At 44.4% G+C, this 16751-nt stretch overlaps 2 protein-coding genes across 14 annotated transcripts in view; one reads left to right on the top strand and one right to left on the bottom strand.

The window, feature by feature from the left end:
- Positions 1–6594, top strand: part of Wdr76 (WD repeat domain 76) — a 34662-nt gene extending 28068 nt beyond the window's left edge. For 6 of the 7 annotated variants that reach the window (XM_034494504.2, XM_076929615.1, XM_076929613.1 and 3 more), the window contains one exon: positions 4064–6594. In XM_034494504.2, the coding sequence (XP_034350395.1) occupies positions 4064–4337 (274 nt within the window). In that variant the 3' untranslated portion in view covers positions 4338–6594. The remainder of the gene's footprint in view (positions 1–4063) is intronic. The other variant, XR_013108769.1, reaches the window with a different exon arrangement.
- The window catches only part of Frmd5 (FERM domain containing 5), a 282263-nt gene that overhangs the window by 13091 nt on the left and 252421 nt on the right, over positions 1–16751 (bottom strand). For 4 of the 7 annotated variants that reach the window (XM_034495554.2, XM_076929618.1, XM_076929621.1 and 1 more), the window contains exons 12-14: positions 15550–15618; positions 14738–14844; positions 7547–11012 (exon numbers count right to left, since the gene is read on the bottom strand). In XM_034495554.2, coding sequence (XP_034351445.1) covers positions 10435–11012; positions 14738–14844; positions 15550–15618 — 754 coding nt within the window. In that variant the 3' untranslated portion in view covers positions 7547–10434. Of the gene's footprint in view, positions 1–7546; positions 11013–14737; positions 14845–15549; positions 15619–16751 lie in introns of those variants that run through there. The other 3 variants (XM_034495555.2, XM_076929619.1, XM_076929620.1) reach the window with 2 other exon arrangements.

Raw genomic sequence — 16751 nt, forward strand, 5'->3', positions numbered from 1 at the left:
GCCTGCAAGAGAGAAAACTCTGCCAGGCAGGGTTTATGTCTAGAATATAAAAACTAAATAACCATAAAAATTGTACACAAAAGATGAAAGCAGAAAGCCCACAGACAACCTTCCAGTCAGTTAGTGAGCTAATAGTGGACAGATCCCAAAAGGACAAATGTAAGAGAGAGGCCATAGGATTGCATAAGCATGAGGATCTGAGTTCAAATTCCAGCAAACGTTTAAGAAGAGCGAGGCAGATACTCATGTGCCCTCAGCACTGTTGGGTGGAGGCAGGAGGATGGCCTGGGATGCAGTAAGATTTTATGTTTATCTTTGGAGAAATGTCTCCAGATGACTTGTCTTTTGTTTGTTTGTTTGAGTGGGACTATCATAATGTCTCTTCATTGCCAGGTGGTTTTCATTTTCATTGTCAACATCCAACTTACACGAAAACATTGGATTAACACGAGTATGAGTTCAGAGACACTAGGCTAATGACCTTGTTGCAAAAACAGAACTGTGAGAAATCATTTTACTAAAAACAAGTTATTGTTACTTTATACAAATAACTGGCTTTTCCTGATGTTATTTTAAATTAGCTGAAATTCCTGCATGCAATGCAATTCCGAGTGTAAATCGTCACAATCAGGGCATAGAACATCCCATGCCTCCCCCTCCCCCCCTTTATTGTAAACAGGCATAATTTGTTTATTAAAATCCGAGCAGTTTTTTTTTTTTTTCTGTTCAGTTTTTTTAATGCTGTACAGTTTCTTGGGATTTTTAAATTCACACTTTATTATTTATTTGGTTGTTCAAGACTGAGTTTTCCTGTGTGTCTTGGAACTTACCCTCTAGACCAGGCTGGCCTTGAATTCAGAGTTCAGCCTACCTCTGCCTCTTGAGTGTTTAGATTAGAGGCATGTACCACCAACAACTGGTTACATTTCAGTTTTTATTATTGTGTGTGTACAGGCAGGTTGGTGTATGCAGTGCCGTGTGTGTAGGTTAGAACGACTTTCAGGAGATTTTCCTCTCCATCATGGGTCCTGGGGACTAAGGTTCAGTTGTCAGGCTGAAGCATCTGAAGTCATGAAGTATCAGGTTCATGTTATTTTCTTCATATTATTTTTGGCTATTTAGGGGCTTTTGAATTTTGGTATGAATCTTAAGATTTTTGTTTCTATTTCTGCAAAAAACATAATATTTTGATTGCACTGAATTTGTAGATTCCCTTGGGTAGTATGATTATTTTAATATTAAGTTCTAAGCCATAAACACAGGATGTCTTTCCCTTTATATTATTGCTTTGTTTTTTGTGTGTGCTACTATGTTTGCATGTTTGGAGGCCAGATACCGATGTTGACTATCTTCCTCTTTCTGATTGATTGACTGATTGATTGATTGGCAGGGTCTGAATATTGTTCATCATCTTATCTATCCATCCATCCATCCATCCATCCATCCATCCATCCATCCATCCATCTATCTATCTTAGAGGCAGGCTGGCTTGGAACTTGCAATGTAGATCATGCTGGTCTCAGATCTCCGAGCTCCTCCTGCCTCTGGTTCCAGATGCCGAGGTCCCACATCCAGCTCCTGTCTTAATTTTGGTGTACGCAGTGCCACGTGTGTGATGAGAACATTGACTCGGAGCACACTGTTTTGGCTAGAATGGTGGGCCAGCAAGACCCTAGTTATTCCTGTTCCCTCCTCCCAGTGCTGGGGTTACAGGCAATTTCTGGTATTTTATGTGGTTCCTTGGCCCCCATTTCTTTTAATGGTGTTTTGTGTCTTTTTGTATACAAGTCTTTCATGTCCTAGGTTAGGATTATTTCTAAAGCATATATCCCTCACTCACTCAGTCTCTCTGTAGCCCAGGCTAGATCTACTCACCTTCCCTGGTGCTGTGATGGTAGGTGCCCACCATCATGCCTGGTTGGTGGGGCCTCTTTTCTTAATTTTGTTTTTGGATGTGTTAACTGAATGTGTTGTAGCAATTATTTTTTTATAGTTATATGTATATTATGTATAGGGTTTTTATGTTCGTTGATATTTATATCCTACATTTAAAAATGTACTGTATGAGTGTGTGTCTGTATCTGTGTCTCTGTGTCTGTCTGTCTGCACCCATATGGAAATCCGAGAGCAATTTTAGGTGTTATGCTGCGAGAGCTGCCACTTTAGTTTTTGAGACTGAGTGGCACCTGGGGCTCACAGTCTTGGCTAGGCTGGCTGGCCATTGAGCCACAAGGGTCCCTGTCTCCATCTCCTATACCACTGAGATTACAAGTGTGCCCATGCTACCATGATCAGTTTGGCCTTAAACTCAGAGATCTGCTTTTTTTAAATTCTTATGAACGTGATCAAGTCGTCTGCAGAGTTTTCCTTTTTTCCCCCCTTTTCCCTCTTCTTTCCTTTCTCCCTCCTCCCTCCCTGTCTAAATGATCAAGCTTTGATAGCTGATAGCCACGTTCATATAAGTGGTGTGAGGACATCCTTACCTTCTTACTCTGATCCCAGAGGGAAAGGTTTCAGGTCATCAGTCTCATGCCTTGTGGGCCTCTCTCATGTGGTCTTCATTGTATTGGGCTTGTCTCCCTCTGCTCCCAGTTTGTTGAGTGACTGCATCATGAAGGGATGCAGATTTTGTCAGATTCGCCTCAGCATCAGTTGTGATGATCATGCACCTGTCCTTCACTTTGTTAATTTAGCATGGTATATTATATTGGTTGTGTTGTTATGGTGGGCCAGTCTTGTCTCCACTTGACCACAGTGTATAGTTCTTTAGTATGCTATGAATTTGATTTACTAATATTTTTTTATTTTATTTTTTTGAGGAGTCTGTTTATCCTTAGGTTGGCCTGTAACTTGCTTTGTACCTGAGGATGACCTTGAACTCCCAATCTTCCTGCCTCCATCTTCTCAGTTTTGATTTTAAGTGAGTGTCAATCATGCCTTGTTTATGAGGTGCAGGAGACTGAATCCAGGGCTTTGTGTATGATACATAAGCACTCTATCAAGTGAGCTACACCCCCAGGTTGAAGATACTTGTGTCTGTGTTTATTAAGAAAGCTGGGTATGGAGGTGCAGCCCAGGTAATCTCAGCACTTGGGAGGTTAAGGCAGGAAGACTGTTAGAGTTGAAGTGTGACTGAGCTACAGAGTGAAATCCTGGTTCAAACAGAGAAAGAAAAACTAATACTTTGGAAAGTTATTCTTATATCTCTCTTCCTGCCTCTCCTTTCTTAGTGTATATGTATTTGAGTCCCCTTAACCAGCTATCAGTGAATTTATATTTTTTAATTCTTTAGGGTTAGTCTTGGCAAGTTATGTTCCTGGAAGTTTGTCCTTTTCTTCTAGGTTATGTGGTTTGTTGGTATATAATTGCTCACAGTATGTTCTTAAAATTCTTTTTGTGTGTGTATAGAACAGTGAACAGGAAAGACACTATTTTAGGGCTGGTAATGTGGCTCAGTTGGTAGAGTACTTGCCTGATAAGCAGGAGCCCCTGGCTTTGATTGGGTTTGATTCCCAGGACTACATAAACTGGTGAAGTGTGGTATGTGCCTGTAATCTCCTTACCTGGGAAGTGGAGGCAGGGGGATCAGAAATTTAAGGTCATTTTGCTACATAGTGAATTCAAGGTCAGTTTGGGCTACATAAGACCTTGGTGTCAAAAAAAAAAAAGGAAAGCCTTTTGTGTTTGAGACTTACATGTATGAGTCTTTTGCCTATGGATGTGTACCATGAGTGGGCCTGATGCCTGCTGAGGTCAGAAGAAGGCATTTGGTCCCATGGAGCTGGAGTTATGGATGGTTGTGAACCATCCATCATATGGGTTCTGGGAACCATACTAGTAAGTGCTCTTAACTATTGAGCCATCTCTCCAGCCCCAGAGAAAGGTACCATTGCCATAGGCTGAGAGTCACTGCCCTCTGAGCACAAATTGAAGGCTGGAAGATATAGTAGGCATTGGGAGTTATTTCTATACTGGGCTTTGCTTTTTAACCTTCTCTCTATGCTACTTTGAATTATTTAACACATAAAAGAAAACACTGTTTTGTTTTTGTTTTTCCCACTAGGCATAACACATTCACTGGGAGATGGCTAATGAGGTTCCAAGCTGTGTGGGACCCTAAACAAGAAGATTGCTTCATAATTGGTAGCATGGCCCACCCACGGCGGGTGGAAGTCTTCCACGAGACGGGGAAGAATGTGCATTCTTTTGAGGGAGAATGTCTTGCATCTGTGTGTTCCCTCAGTGTTATGCATCCTACAAGATATATTCTGGCTGGAGGTAATTCCAGTGGAAAGTTACATGTTTTTATGCATCAAGAAACCTCAGTCATTGGGTAGGTTCAACAAATTGGTCAAGTTGTTCTGTGGCTAAGGAACCTAGAGACTTGTTGGACTCAGCTTAGTGCATCTGTTTGGTCATGTGTTACATTTAGTAAATATAACATTGCTTCTCAGTGAGACCTCCACACAGAATGTAGTATTAGCAAGGGAGGAACTTGAAGGCCATTTCTAGAGGATGAGGGAGAGACCTGGAGCAGAAACTTGGGTGCTTTCAAGTACTTTTTGATTGTTTTGAGACAGGATCTTGTGTGGCACAGGCTGGCCTCAGACTCTGTAGCCAAGGATGACCTGGACCACATGAGCCTCTTGCCCCAGCCTCCTGAGTGCTAAGATCACTGGCGTGTCCCTGTGCACTTGGCATCTTCCAGCACTTTAATTAGGCTGTACTTTGCAAAATTCTAACAAATGATAAAGCTTTCAGTGGTCATTATTAACCTTCTGTGACAAAATGAGACCATTTTGATGCAATAGTAATCTATAGATCTGTGATTTATTTAGTTTGGGGTGAATAATTATTTCTCAACACTGGAGTAGGTCCTAAAAGGTCATCTAATTATGAAGCATTATTGAACTGCAGAGACTGTCCCATGCTTGACAAGTATTCTACTGACTCATACCCCACCTTTGAAACTTACATGTTTGTTTTGCTTTGTTTTTGAGCCTGGATACTTGCTATGTAGCCCAGGTTAGCTTTGAACTTAGTCCTTCTGCCTCACTTTTCCAAGTGCTAGGACTATAGGTGTGTACTACTATGCCCAGCCAGAACTTTTTTTAAGTTTTATAAGCTAAGAACTTTTTTTTTTGGGGGGGGGGGGTGTCCTTGTATCTCAGTTCAGTGTTACTTGAAATCCACCGTAATCATTGGAGAACAGTTGGCTTCTATAACTCAGGCCTGCTTGGAGCTCTGTCTGTCCCCTACCTCTGGGCAGCTCCTGAAATGGGCCAGGACAGTACTGTGTTTGAACTTTTACAATTAGCCTGTATTCTAGTGAATAACTGTGTACAGACTGAGCTCCAGACAAGGGTTTTGTAGCTTTTCACATGAAATTAGTAACCCCAGTGTACTGACAGTTTTGGAGTTTTGATTTCTTTAAAAACACAGAAATATAAGACTTTTTGTTTTAATCCCACAATATAGGGTTACTTCATATTGTCCACAGCAGGTGATTATGATTTGCTTCATGCTCTTAGCAGGGTGTGGTTGTGCCAGCTGCAGATAGTTTCTGCAATTGTGTGACATTTGAAATTCTGGGAACTTTCAGAGGGTATATAAATGCTAGAGCCCTAACAGACAGGGTGGGGTGGTGGTTGGTCGTTCAGGGGATTGGCTGTGATTTGTTAGTAGTTGTGCTTAAAGAAGAAGCAAAAGGAAAGATTACATTCAGGGATGTCTCCTCCCCTCCCCCATTTCTTTCCTTCTTACCTCTATCCTCTTATCTAGTATTGGGGATCAAGTGGGAGCCGAGAAAGGGTGGCAAAAAGAATCCACAAAGTCGTAAAGACCAACCACAGTCCACAGGTGGAATAAGAAGAATTGAGTCCCAGTTTTGGGCACCACTTCTATCCGGTCTAATTTTTTTCCCTTTGCTTCTTCTTTGATCACTACTACTAGCAAACAGTGAGTAACCAACCCCCCTGAACAGCCAATAACCACTAACCGTCCCTCTTGGGGCCCTCACATTTATATACCCTCTGAAAAGTTCCCAGAATTCCAGATAACACACAATCACAGAAGTTATCTGCAGCTGGCACGGCTCTGCTAGAGCACAACAAAAATCAGTCAGCTACTGTGGACAATCTGAAGCAGCCTCATATCCCACACCTGGGATTAAAACAACATTCTTATATTTCTGTGGTTTTTTTGTTTTTTGTTTTTGTTTTTAGAAACCAAAATTCTAGAATTCTTACTCTATTCTAGCATTTGAGAGGTAGAAGCAGAAGTTCAAGGCCAATGTGGCTCACCTTCCCTTTCCCCAAATTAAAACACACAAAGTAAAACTATGGTATTTTTATTTTAGAGTACTTTAAAGTAAAATTTAGCTTCATTTGCATATATGCATATATATGTTTATATATATTCTGCTGAATCAGTGGCCTGGTGTCACAGTGTATTCAACATTTTTCCATTGTTATTTGCCAAAGTTACTACTGAAGGACTTATAAATAAATAGCTTAAGCAGTATGTTTGGATTGTAAAAGGGAATACTCAATTATATGTCAGAGAAATAAAGTGATATTAATTTTCCTTGAATAATGTCTTTGAGTAGTCTTTATAATTAAAAATCTAGAGGCTCAGCAGTTAAGAGTACTACTTTTTCAAATGACCTAAACTGGATCCCTTAACAACTACATGGTGGCTCACAACCACATGTGACTCAAGTTCTCAGGGATGCAGTGCCTCCTTTTGGCCTCTGCAAGTATTGCATACACATGGTATGCAGAAATACATGCAAGCAGAACACGCATAACACACAAGATTGACCCACAGTTTAAAAAAAAACTCTAAGGGTTTAGTGTGGTGGCACAGGACTTTAATCCTATCACTTGGGCAAATCTCTGAGTTCGAGGGCAGTTTGGTCTACCTAGTGAATTCTAGGCCAGCCAGTGAGACCTCATCTAAAAGCAAACAAACAAAAAGTGTTGGAGGCTTAGCTTTAATAATCATGGATATTCGTAAGGAAATGGTAGTTCTGTTTCATAGCTGATAAAGTTTATTTTATTTTTATTATATGTATGTCCACTGCATGTGTATGTTGTCCAGGAAGTCAGAGAAGGGTGTTAGATGCCCTGGAAGTTCTAGCCAGTTGTGAGCCACCATGTGGGTGCTGGGATCTGAACCTGGGTCCTCTCCAAGTAATGAACCATCCTCTCTCCGTATATTGATAACTTGATAAAGTACAAGGTTTTTTGTTGTTTTGTTTTTTTAAAAAAAAAAAAAGACCCGTTCTCTTATGGTATTTAAATATTTATTGAGTTTAAAAACAATCTTCATGGCACCAATGATGTTATGCTAACTACACACTACATATGTAGAAAAAAGTACATCGCTTTGAAGGAAAACATAACCTAAAAGAGATTTGGCACACGGAAGGTTAACAGCTGTATACTTTTAAATGAAACTAAGAAATTCACATTTGTAGGTAGTTTATCCTCTACTGCTTAAAGGTGCAGTCCACTATCCAGTAGGTATCTCCTCTGATCAACGATGCTATGCAGATCTGCTTTTCTACAGTGAGATCAACTAATTCTGAGAGGAAAGAAGAGACATAGAACACAGCAAAACCAGACTGAAAACTGAAACTTTTGTAATGATGGGAAAATACTGAAAAACACTAGTCACCAGTAAAGAGGGCTTGTTACTGAGCTATTGAAAATTGGAAACCAAATTGAAGGAAGCCTTTTCTGTCCTTATTTTCTGGGCTAAACCTTGGGGGTCAAGGAGGGACGACCTGAAGGTTCCGGGTCACATGTTGGAAATGGCACAGACTGCAGCACTGTTAGGACTCTAGACACAAGAAACACACCAGGCAATGGCAGGCCGCCTCCTCTCGAGGCTACGAAAGGTCAGAGGCAAGGCTTACCACTCAACTGCATAGACTGGGTTCTACAAACTGAGGTAGGAGCACCACGCTAGAAGGCAATCTGCTGTGTTGCATAAGAATAGAAATCCCGGTTCACACCAGCCCTGTTTCCCAATAGCTTTTGCCATCAGTTCTGTGCTAAGTAAACCTTTGCTATGCAGTTGACAAGTGGCAGTGGCTCACTGCTTTTAAGTGATCTCTTTACTAGGATCCCCTCAGTTTGTCTTACGTGGTAAATGTTTTAGATCTTACACAAATTGTTGCTGGTACAGGAATGATCGGATAGGCCTGGAACCATGCTTAGCGTCACCGTGTTCACAGTGGCAGTACTTGATCTTGGTATCAGATGACACATCACTGCTGGTTGGTTGTTGGAGCACCCCGCAAAGCCCCCATTGGGAAATGGTTCTGGGTATCTTACACAAAATAGCAATCGAAGCTGGCTGGGTATAGGCCAGGGTTTGCATCTTACAGCTGGGGACCAGTCTCTCAGCATATTGCAGTTTTAGGTTTATTTTTGGAAGTGGGAAGCCAGTGGTCTGAGACAACATCTCATGTGTCCCAGGCTGGCCTCACTATGTGACTGAGGATTACCTTGAACTGATCTTGCCTCCCTGCTGAATGCTGGGACCACAGGTATATGCTACCACACCTGGCTTTGTGTATTGTTAGCAGTCAAATCCAGGGCCTTATACATGCTAGAAAAGTACTTTACCCGCTGAGCTACACATCCTCAGCCCTATGCTTTTATAAAGTTTTCTTGCAACAAGCCATGTTCGTTTATGCATGCATTATCCGAGGCATGCTAGGGTGGCAGAGCATAGTCCACAAAATCAAAATTGTATTAAAAGAAGTTTGTTGCCCTCTGGTTTAGATAAGGATGTCATCTTTCTTTAGAATTTGTAATTGCCCTCCCTGCATCTTCAAAACCCCGTTGTTGTTTTTTGTTTTTAATGGCTGTCATAATCTGAATGTGGACACGGTTCTACCCCAGGCAGCAAGATAAGAGGAGCTCAAATACAGTACAACCCAGTGTGTCCTGCATTTGGGGCTGTGCTGCTCCGCTGTTTCCTGGTCCCCAGAGTATGCCCCTTGGCTGTCCTTTCTGTCCTTTCCATGAGTCCTCGGGCCTCAGATGACTTATTGGTCTCCCTGAGATGAAAACAAGCTTTTGGATGTTATTGGTGGTAAGAAGTGTAGAGGCCTGGGGACAGCTGCTCATCTCTCTCTCTCTCTCTCTCTCTGTCTCTCTCTGTGTGTGTGTGTGTGTGTGTGTGTGTGTGTGTGTGTGTGTGTGTGTGTGTGTGTGTGCTGTGAGCCATGCTAAGTGTTCCTTGACCTTGTTTCCAGGAGCAGAGGTTGACCCTATGGGTGGCATTCCTACAGTAAGTGTTGGTCTCTGCCACAGTCAAATTCTGTCGTTTGTTGGCATGGTTTAGAGAGTCTGCTCGGTGTTTCCTGGTCCCTTCCAAGGCTGCTGCTCCTTCCCAATGTCTTCCCCAGATCTGTTTCTCTCTTGCATCTTTTAATTCATAAAGTAAAGCCAAAATTTGAATAGATAGGAAAATAACATTTTGCTGTTAAAATAGAGCTTGAAATAGTCTTTTGGGGAGGGGGGGACACACTGTACAAGACAAGCACTGCTCCCTGTGACTCTGCAGGCTCTTGGGTGACTCAGCACAAGTCTCTGGTAACTACTGTCGGACATTTCTGACAGCACACTCTGGCACCACTTTAACACCCCAGAAGTACTAGAAGTCTTGAGGTTCTTCAGAAAAAACAAACAAACTATTAAATAAAACTCAGATGTCCACTAGGCTCTAGTCTAAGGGGACAGACCTACCCCACCCCTTCTTCTGCTGCTGCTGTTGTAGCTGTGGTCCATTGAGATGCCCACTCTGCTCAGATTTGAAAAAACAAAAGGAAGAGAAAATCCAACTCAGACTGTCGTAAGAAGCAACTTTCTATTTAATCATTCTACACAGTTTACTTTGTTAAACTTTTCGGTCTGGCAAGGAAGCCAATCCTGGCTGTCCATAGCCCTGGCCTGCCCTGCTGGGTCTCCCGGAACCCACTGGCACCAGTGAGAAAGTTGCAGGGTACAGAGGACAACAATCTGAGTCTTCAGCTAGTGGCCCATCTACTGGGTGGCACTACTGCAATATCAGTATAGTAAAATAAATGACTTTTATTTGGATACTTTCAAAATAATACACATCTATGAAAAATTAAAGTTCAAACCCAAAAATTATCCTGCATATTGAAAGATGAGAAACATTTGAGTTGCTGAGCCTTTCCTGGAAGAGCCTCTGAAGAAACGGAATTTTCCAGGTTTACAGAGCATTGGCCTATATCCCTTTCTTCTGGGAAACAACCCTCCTAGGCTGCAGTGGACTTTGAGTCATGAGAGGACTTGGTGTGTGTGCCGATGGTTCCGATGGGTCCCATTGCTGGGAATGAGTAGCCGGGCTCCTTGGTCCACCTGGCTAGTTAGTGGGAGGAGTCATGCCTTCTCAGGTGTCAATGAGCAGGCTCACCACTGAGCGGATTTTGCAGGCAAACCATCGCCTGAGGGGACAAAAGTATTGATAGTGGAATTGTTCAAACTCAGGGGTCTGGCGGATATCTCGGAAAAAAGCAACGTCAAGGTCAGACTCAGTAAGGACGATCAGGAGGAGGAGCAAAACAAAGAGGAGTCCCATGGTCACAAGGAGCAAACGGAGGACACTTAAAACAAACTTATTCACCTGTTCTTGCTCTGACCCGCCGTGCCCCTGACACAGGGCCCTCAGCTCTCCTCCCAGGGCCTCCGCCTCTGTCGCAGTTGGGGTGCTGGCCTCTGACTCCTTCTCCTCCTCAATGCTACACGTGGCTCCGTTGATCTGCCGGGAGAGCAGCATCAGCTCCAGGCTGTGCTCGGCTACAGGGGTGGGCAGCACACTGTCTGCAGGGCTATAGGCCTCATCCGCTATCACTGCTACACGTTCGTTGCTGTCTGCCCGGCTGCTTCTCACGTGAGGCAAGAAGGTGTCCCCGTGGGAAGAGGACCGCACTGGTGTGGAGTGGGCACTGTCTCGCAGGGACTCAAGGCCTGGAAGGGCAAAGAACACTGGAATTAGCTTTCCGGATCACCAAATTCTTTCCTATCCAATGGCGTCCGTTAGTTCCTTGGGTGCCTCTGTGCTCCACGTTACAGCAGCAGTAGCTGTGCGCTCCATATTTAGACATCAAGAAGAAGACAAAAGAAATATCCAGTGGACATTTAAAAATGTTTAAAGTTTTCATTTGTGTCTTTTAACAACTCCATACAGAAAGTGGTGAAGGTGAACAGTTACAGAAAAGCCACACGGCTGGCCGTTCAAGACAGGACTGTGGACGGAATCCAAGCCTGTGACTCACGATGGGGTCGACGGGATGCAGACAGAGCACATTAAGTCTGCAGCCTGCACCTGCCTTGGGACTCAGGCACCCAAGAATCTCATGATTCAGAGCTGCTGCCCCCAAACTCTTGGTGCTTGGGTTTCTCTGTATTTCCTGATCCTCTGTCTGATGCAGTCTCTGGCATGTGTGATAGGAGTGCTTTCTGCGTCACTGATAAAACAGAACCCTTTAAGCCCCAGCTGTGGCATGATCCTGACCTCTGCCCTACTTCCTTCCTTTTAGAGGGTACGTGACACCCTCTAAAAGGCCTGTCCCCTCACAAGGACATCTGTGACAGCCAGATCTCCCAAGTATGACCAGCTTTGGTGCCAGCAGCCACTTCAGTACAAAATATCTTGGCTTGTGATTAATCCCTAAACTGGCTGAGGAAGGAGAGAGGATGACATCAGGACAGCGAGTCAGAAGCCATGGCATACTAAGCTGTTGGTGACTTCAGTAAACATGAAAATGGGCAGGCAGGCATTTCTAGGAGAATGCCTGACCTCCATGGTTGTTCACCAAGCATGCTAATGTTCTCTTTTCTTAACACAAGAGTGCTGTGAGCTCATTCCAGATAAGGCTAATCTGAACAAGAAAGTGTAGCTAGCACCCCCTTCCCATCTCTCCACCCTCTCCCTTTTTCTCCCTCCAATTCTTCCTTCATTTCAAAACCTTGTTATGTATTGATTTTTATCTCTGTTGTTGTATATGAAATGTATCTCATTCAAAACGTTGTGTATACTTAGATAATCCAGAACTATCGCCATAAACTTTTAGCATGGATTACAAAATAGCATCCCACTTTAAACAATTTGTCTTGTATTTTAAATGAAATACATGGTTTTTGTTTCTTTTGTAAGTTACCATTTAGAGTATTAGGTTCCATTATAGCATTTCTAAACAATCTTTTGTCCCCCCACCCTGCCCCTGCTCCTCTGAACTGTCCCACCCCAGTACCCCCTTTTTGTTGCCCCTCCCCCACCCTGCCCCTGCTCTTCTGAACTGCCCCACCACAGTACCCTCTTGTGTACTTTCAGAGCACATGTATTCTATTTTCTCAAAATGGCTCATTTGTTTCTCTTGAGTCCCTCTTTGGCTTAACTCACTGAGTAGTCAAAGATGACCTTGAACTCTGACCCTCCTGTCATCAGATGCTGGGAGTATAGGTGGATGCAACCGTGCTTGGTTTATCAGACTCAGCCTGTGCCTGTTACCCAAGCATTCTCCTAACTGAGCCACATTCCTAATCCCTCACCACCCCCATGGTCTCCTTTCTGGTTCCACGACATATACCCACATGTCAAGATTTAAAAGGTAGAATCTACATGAGAGAAAACATGTAGTATTTGTCTCTGAGTCTGGGTTACTTCCCTTAATAGTTTCCATATATATCCATTTTCTGCAAGTTTCATATTTCAGAAAATTCATCTGCTATCAGAACCACCATTCACCCTGCCCTTCATCAGACTCATTAGTCTCCGGGGCCCTGGGTGAGGTGGCCCAGCAAGACAGGTGTATTTACCTTTGAGGTGCTCTAGCTGGTGTCTCTGTCCAGAAGTGGCTCCCAGTGGGCCAGGGGGGACAGTTGTTAGGACCCTACCCTGAAGCCGGGGTCCCATCCTCAGGATTCGGATGCTTAGGGGCCGAAGGCAGTGGTTAGTCAGCCGGAGCTGGACATGGACTCTGGTATGAATCTTAATTAGACTCTTTCCCATGGCAGGCCAGGAAGGCAGTTCCTTCTTCAAGGGAAACCAGCCAGGCACAGGAGGTATGGAGAGAAAATAGCCAGCTAGGGACAAAGAATCCACCAGTTCCATGCCATGTCAGCCCATCCAGCAGTGCCTTCCACCTGGACAGAGTGCTGGCTCTGCAGAGCCTCATGTCAGGCTGAGCTGCAATGAGGGAGAAGCCCGGAGAGGAGAGGCCATCCTTATCAGGGGACTGGATTCAGTCAGAAGTGCTTACATCCATAAAAAGCAATGCTTTCCAGCCTGCAGCTTATTCCCTGAGGCCCTACATGGCCAGCCCAGACTCTCAGAGGAAAAGGGAAAGGCCATGGACCAACTACAACTGCCCCAGAAAGTAGGCTCTGAAGTCACAGGCAGGCTTTATCTAGGCCACATGCACTGAAGTCACACAGGAACTGAGGAAGAGGTGGCTCCAGTGCTGGGAATGGGCTGTCTGTCCAGGTCTCTCTTCCCCACAACCCCCTTTACTGAGCTCTCTCTGCATCTTGTCCCTCCATAGACACAGTGGGTAAAGAAAACTGACATTCTTGAGTGTCCTCTGGGCCTCTATAGCAGACACTAGAGCAAAAGAAGCCATAGTCCCTGTTTTTAAAGTGTCTCTGTTTGTGGGGATTTTGTGCTTCATTCAAACTGTAATGCCGTGTTGTTATTTTATTTATTTATTATTTTTTGTATTTTCCCCCCGTGTTTTTAAAAAGCAAATGAAGCTTTTCTAGAAACGTCAGAGGGCTTCTGTGATGTGCCTTCGAATGAACTGACTTCACATAGCCAGAAGTGTGTTCCTCGGGGTTTTGTGTGTGCCTTTTGAAGGCCCTGGTCCCATCCCTCATGGCTCCGCCCTACAGTCAGCTGTGTTTGTTAGCAGCTGATTATTTCCACACAGTTGCAAAAGGCCAGGCGGGCCGGCTTCTCTTGAAAGTACTGTACCTCTGTACCTTGCACTCAGAGTCCCAGGATTTGGGAGGCCGAGGCAGGAGGACTGCCTGTACTACAGCGTGAAGCTTTGCCATCCTCACCCTAACCAAACCAAAAGTACTTCGTGTGCATTAGCTTCCTTGCGAGTTACAGAGGGCAGGGAGGGGCCTCTTTCTACAAAGGAAGCAACCACCAACCTTGGCGGTAGCCACCTATCCAGGCTTCTCCTTGGAGTTCTGTATCAGCCACAAGTGAATATTCAGGTTAGATTCATGCATCACACCCTAAAACTTGAGAGGCTTCAATCCAGATCCAGGCTCATACATTAAAGACTTTCTGTTTTTACATCGGTGTAGCAATTTCTGGTGGTCTCCTGGAGCTTCCTCAAACTGGGCATAACACCTTCATATGTTGTCTTGGTCCTGGTATTTTTTTTTTTTTTAAGAATTATTTATTTTACGTATGTGAGTACACTGTCTCTCTTCAGACACACCAGAAGAGGGCATCTGATCCCATTACAGATGGTTATGAGCCGCCATATGGTTGTTGGGAATTGAACTCAGGACCTCTGGAAGAGCAGCCAGTGCTCTTACCCATGGAGCCATCTCTCCAGCCCCTGGTCCTGGTATTTTTTCACAGCATCAGAAAGTAACTAATACAGTTCCTGTGCAGGAGCTTAGCCACATGACAGCGTGCAGAACTGGGTCATCTCCAGGAGCTCGCTCACACTCACCTTCCATGATAGAGATGTGCACAGCTCTTCTTCGTGTCCTGGGAACACTGCTCAGTCGTGGGCCATGGGTTATGGAAGGACAGCTGCGGCTAGGGACCATCCCTGCTCTGAGATGGAATGGATAGAGAACCACTTCAGTGCACAGATAGGGGTGTCTAGATAGTTAACAAATTTTCTTGGCCCCTGAGTCTCAGCGATTATGTGTTAGATTCCCTCACTTCCTTTCACTGGACACCTAGCTTTTCTGCAGTGTGTCTTGGGGGACAGACAGGACTGTTAGAAACTAGAACCCCAGGATGAAATGTCTGAAAATGGTACCAGCACTTTCCCTAGTTCCTGTGGGCTGCTTAGGGGAGGCTGTGTTGAGGGGCAGGTAATAATTTCCCGTTTCCAGAAGTACAGGCTGGTGGGCAAATCCTATATTTCTCAGCCAGTCTGTGTGAGTTGACTGGCCTTGGGGGAGGCAGGCTTCTAGAAATTCATGATTTATGGACACACATGACACAGATCATGAGGTTATCGGAGGCTTTCTGTAATGGAGTAATTCCAGAACAGCTAAGTGTCTTCAGTTTGCCATATCTTTATAAGTACAGCTCGGCTCAGATGCTCTGTCTGCTGTGGCCTGTCTTCCTTTGTGCTGTTAGAGGCTGAATATGGGTCTTGAGTCCCAGCTGACATGGGTCCCTTCACTCCTCTACCCTCTGCCTCCTCTTGTATCTATTTGGCCAGAAGCTTCATGGGACTTGGCTTGCTAGGTCTTTCAGCTTCTGGGATCTGAGCTGGAGCTGGTTTGGACGTGCCTGACAGCCTACCTGTGTATCTCTGGCGGTTCCCGTTTGATCTTGGCACTTGACTCCATTACTTCCTTTGCAACCCGGCCACTGTCAAGTGATAAAATCAAAACAAACAGCAAGAAAGGCAGTAATCAGGACCAGACTCAGGAGCTCTGGCCAAGTCAAGAAATGGCCTCTGGCCTATCCATCCCCCAAGGCTTCAGTCTCTGCGGAAAGCTTTCTTGCTGGGGCAAAGCATTCTAGCACTTCATGGTGGGTTAGATTAACTCTTCATGGCTACAGTCTTTGGGATCCTCCTGCCCCCAACCCCCTTTTGAGGCAGGATCTCATTATATAGCCCTGGCTGTCCTGGAGCTTGCTGTGTAGACCAGGCTGGTCTCAAACTCACAGAGATCTATCTGCTTGCCTCTACCTCTGCTGGAATTAAAGACATGACTACCCAAGCCCAGTTCCATTCTTAATTGGGAAGGATTCCTCTAGTTTCTATGAATCACCAGGAAAAAATCCAAAAGCCCTCAGAGAGGGGACACACAGAGAACTTTCACAGTTCTTGGTTTGCTCCTGCTACTGTGATAGCTGACTCCTGGATTGAGTTACAATTAGAAATGGCAGGTTTATGAAAAGAGATGCCCTAGTTATGACATTACAAAGCTCCAGCTCAGCTCATGCTATACCCTCCCAGCCCAGGAGGCTCTGAGCCATTAGACACCCCATGTTATGCTTTAAGTTTTAGTTACTGTGCTTAAAAGATCTATAAAACAAAAATGCCTCTAACCTGTAAGCCCCAGTGGCCCAAGGACAGACAACTTCCTGGAAGGCTGGGGGGCCGTTCATATAAGCTAACAAACACTTCCGTAAACAAGCTTGGTTTCCCAACTACACCAAGTGTGCTTGATCACATGCATCCAGGAGGTGCATAGAAAGCTTGTAGTCTTGTGAGGTTTGCCTTTATAATCCCTGTCTCATGGAATTTGGCACCATACTCTGGGAAGCCTGGGTATGGACCTGGCCAGTATTTAATAAAACTTGCTTCAAATTTGGCTCAGAAATTGTGGTAGTAGTCTTATTCTCACTTGGTGAGACAAACACTGTGGGGGAAGAAGAGACAGACAGATAGACAGACAGGCAGACAGAAAGCTAGAGAGGGAGAGAGCAAAAGGCTCAGGAATTGGGGGACACTAGGCCCTGCGCATGCTCTGGTTCCTGTTTTCAGGATAAGG

The sequence above is a fragment of the Arvicanthis niloticus genome, chromosome 2 (genome assembly GCF_011762505.2).
Source record: "Arvicanthis niloticus isolate mArvNil1 chromosome 2, mArvNil1.pat.X, whole genome shotgun sequence".
Lineage (NCBI taxonomy): Eukaryota > Metazoa > Chordata > Mammalia > Rodentia > Muridae > Arvicanthis > Arvicanthis niloticus.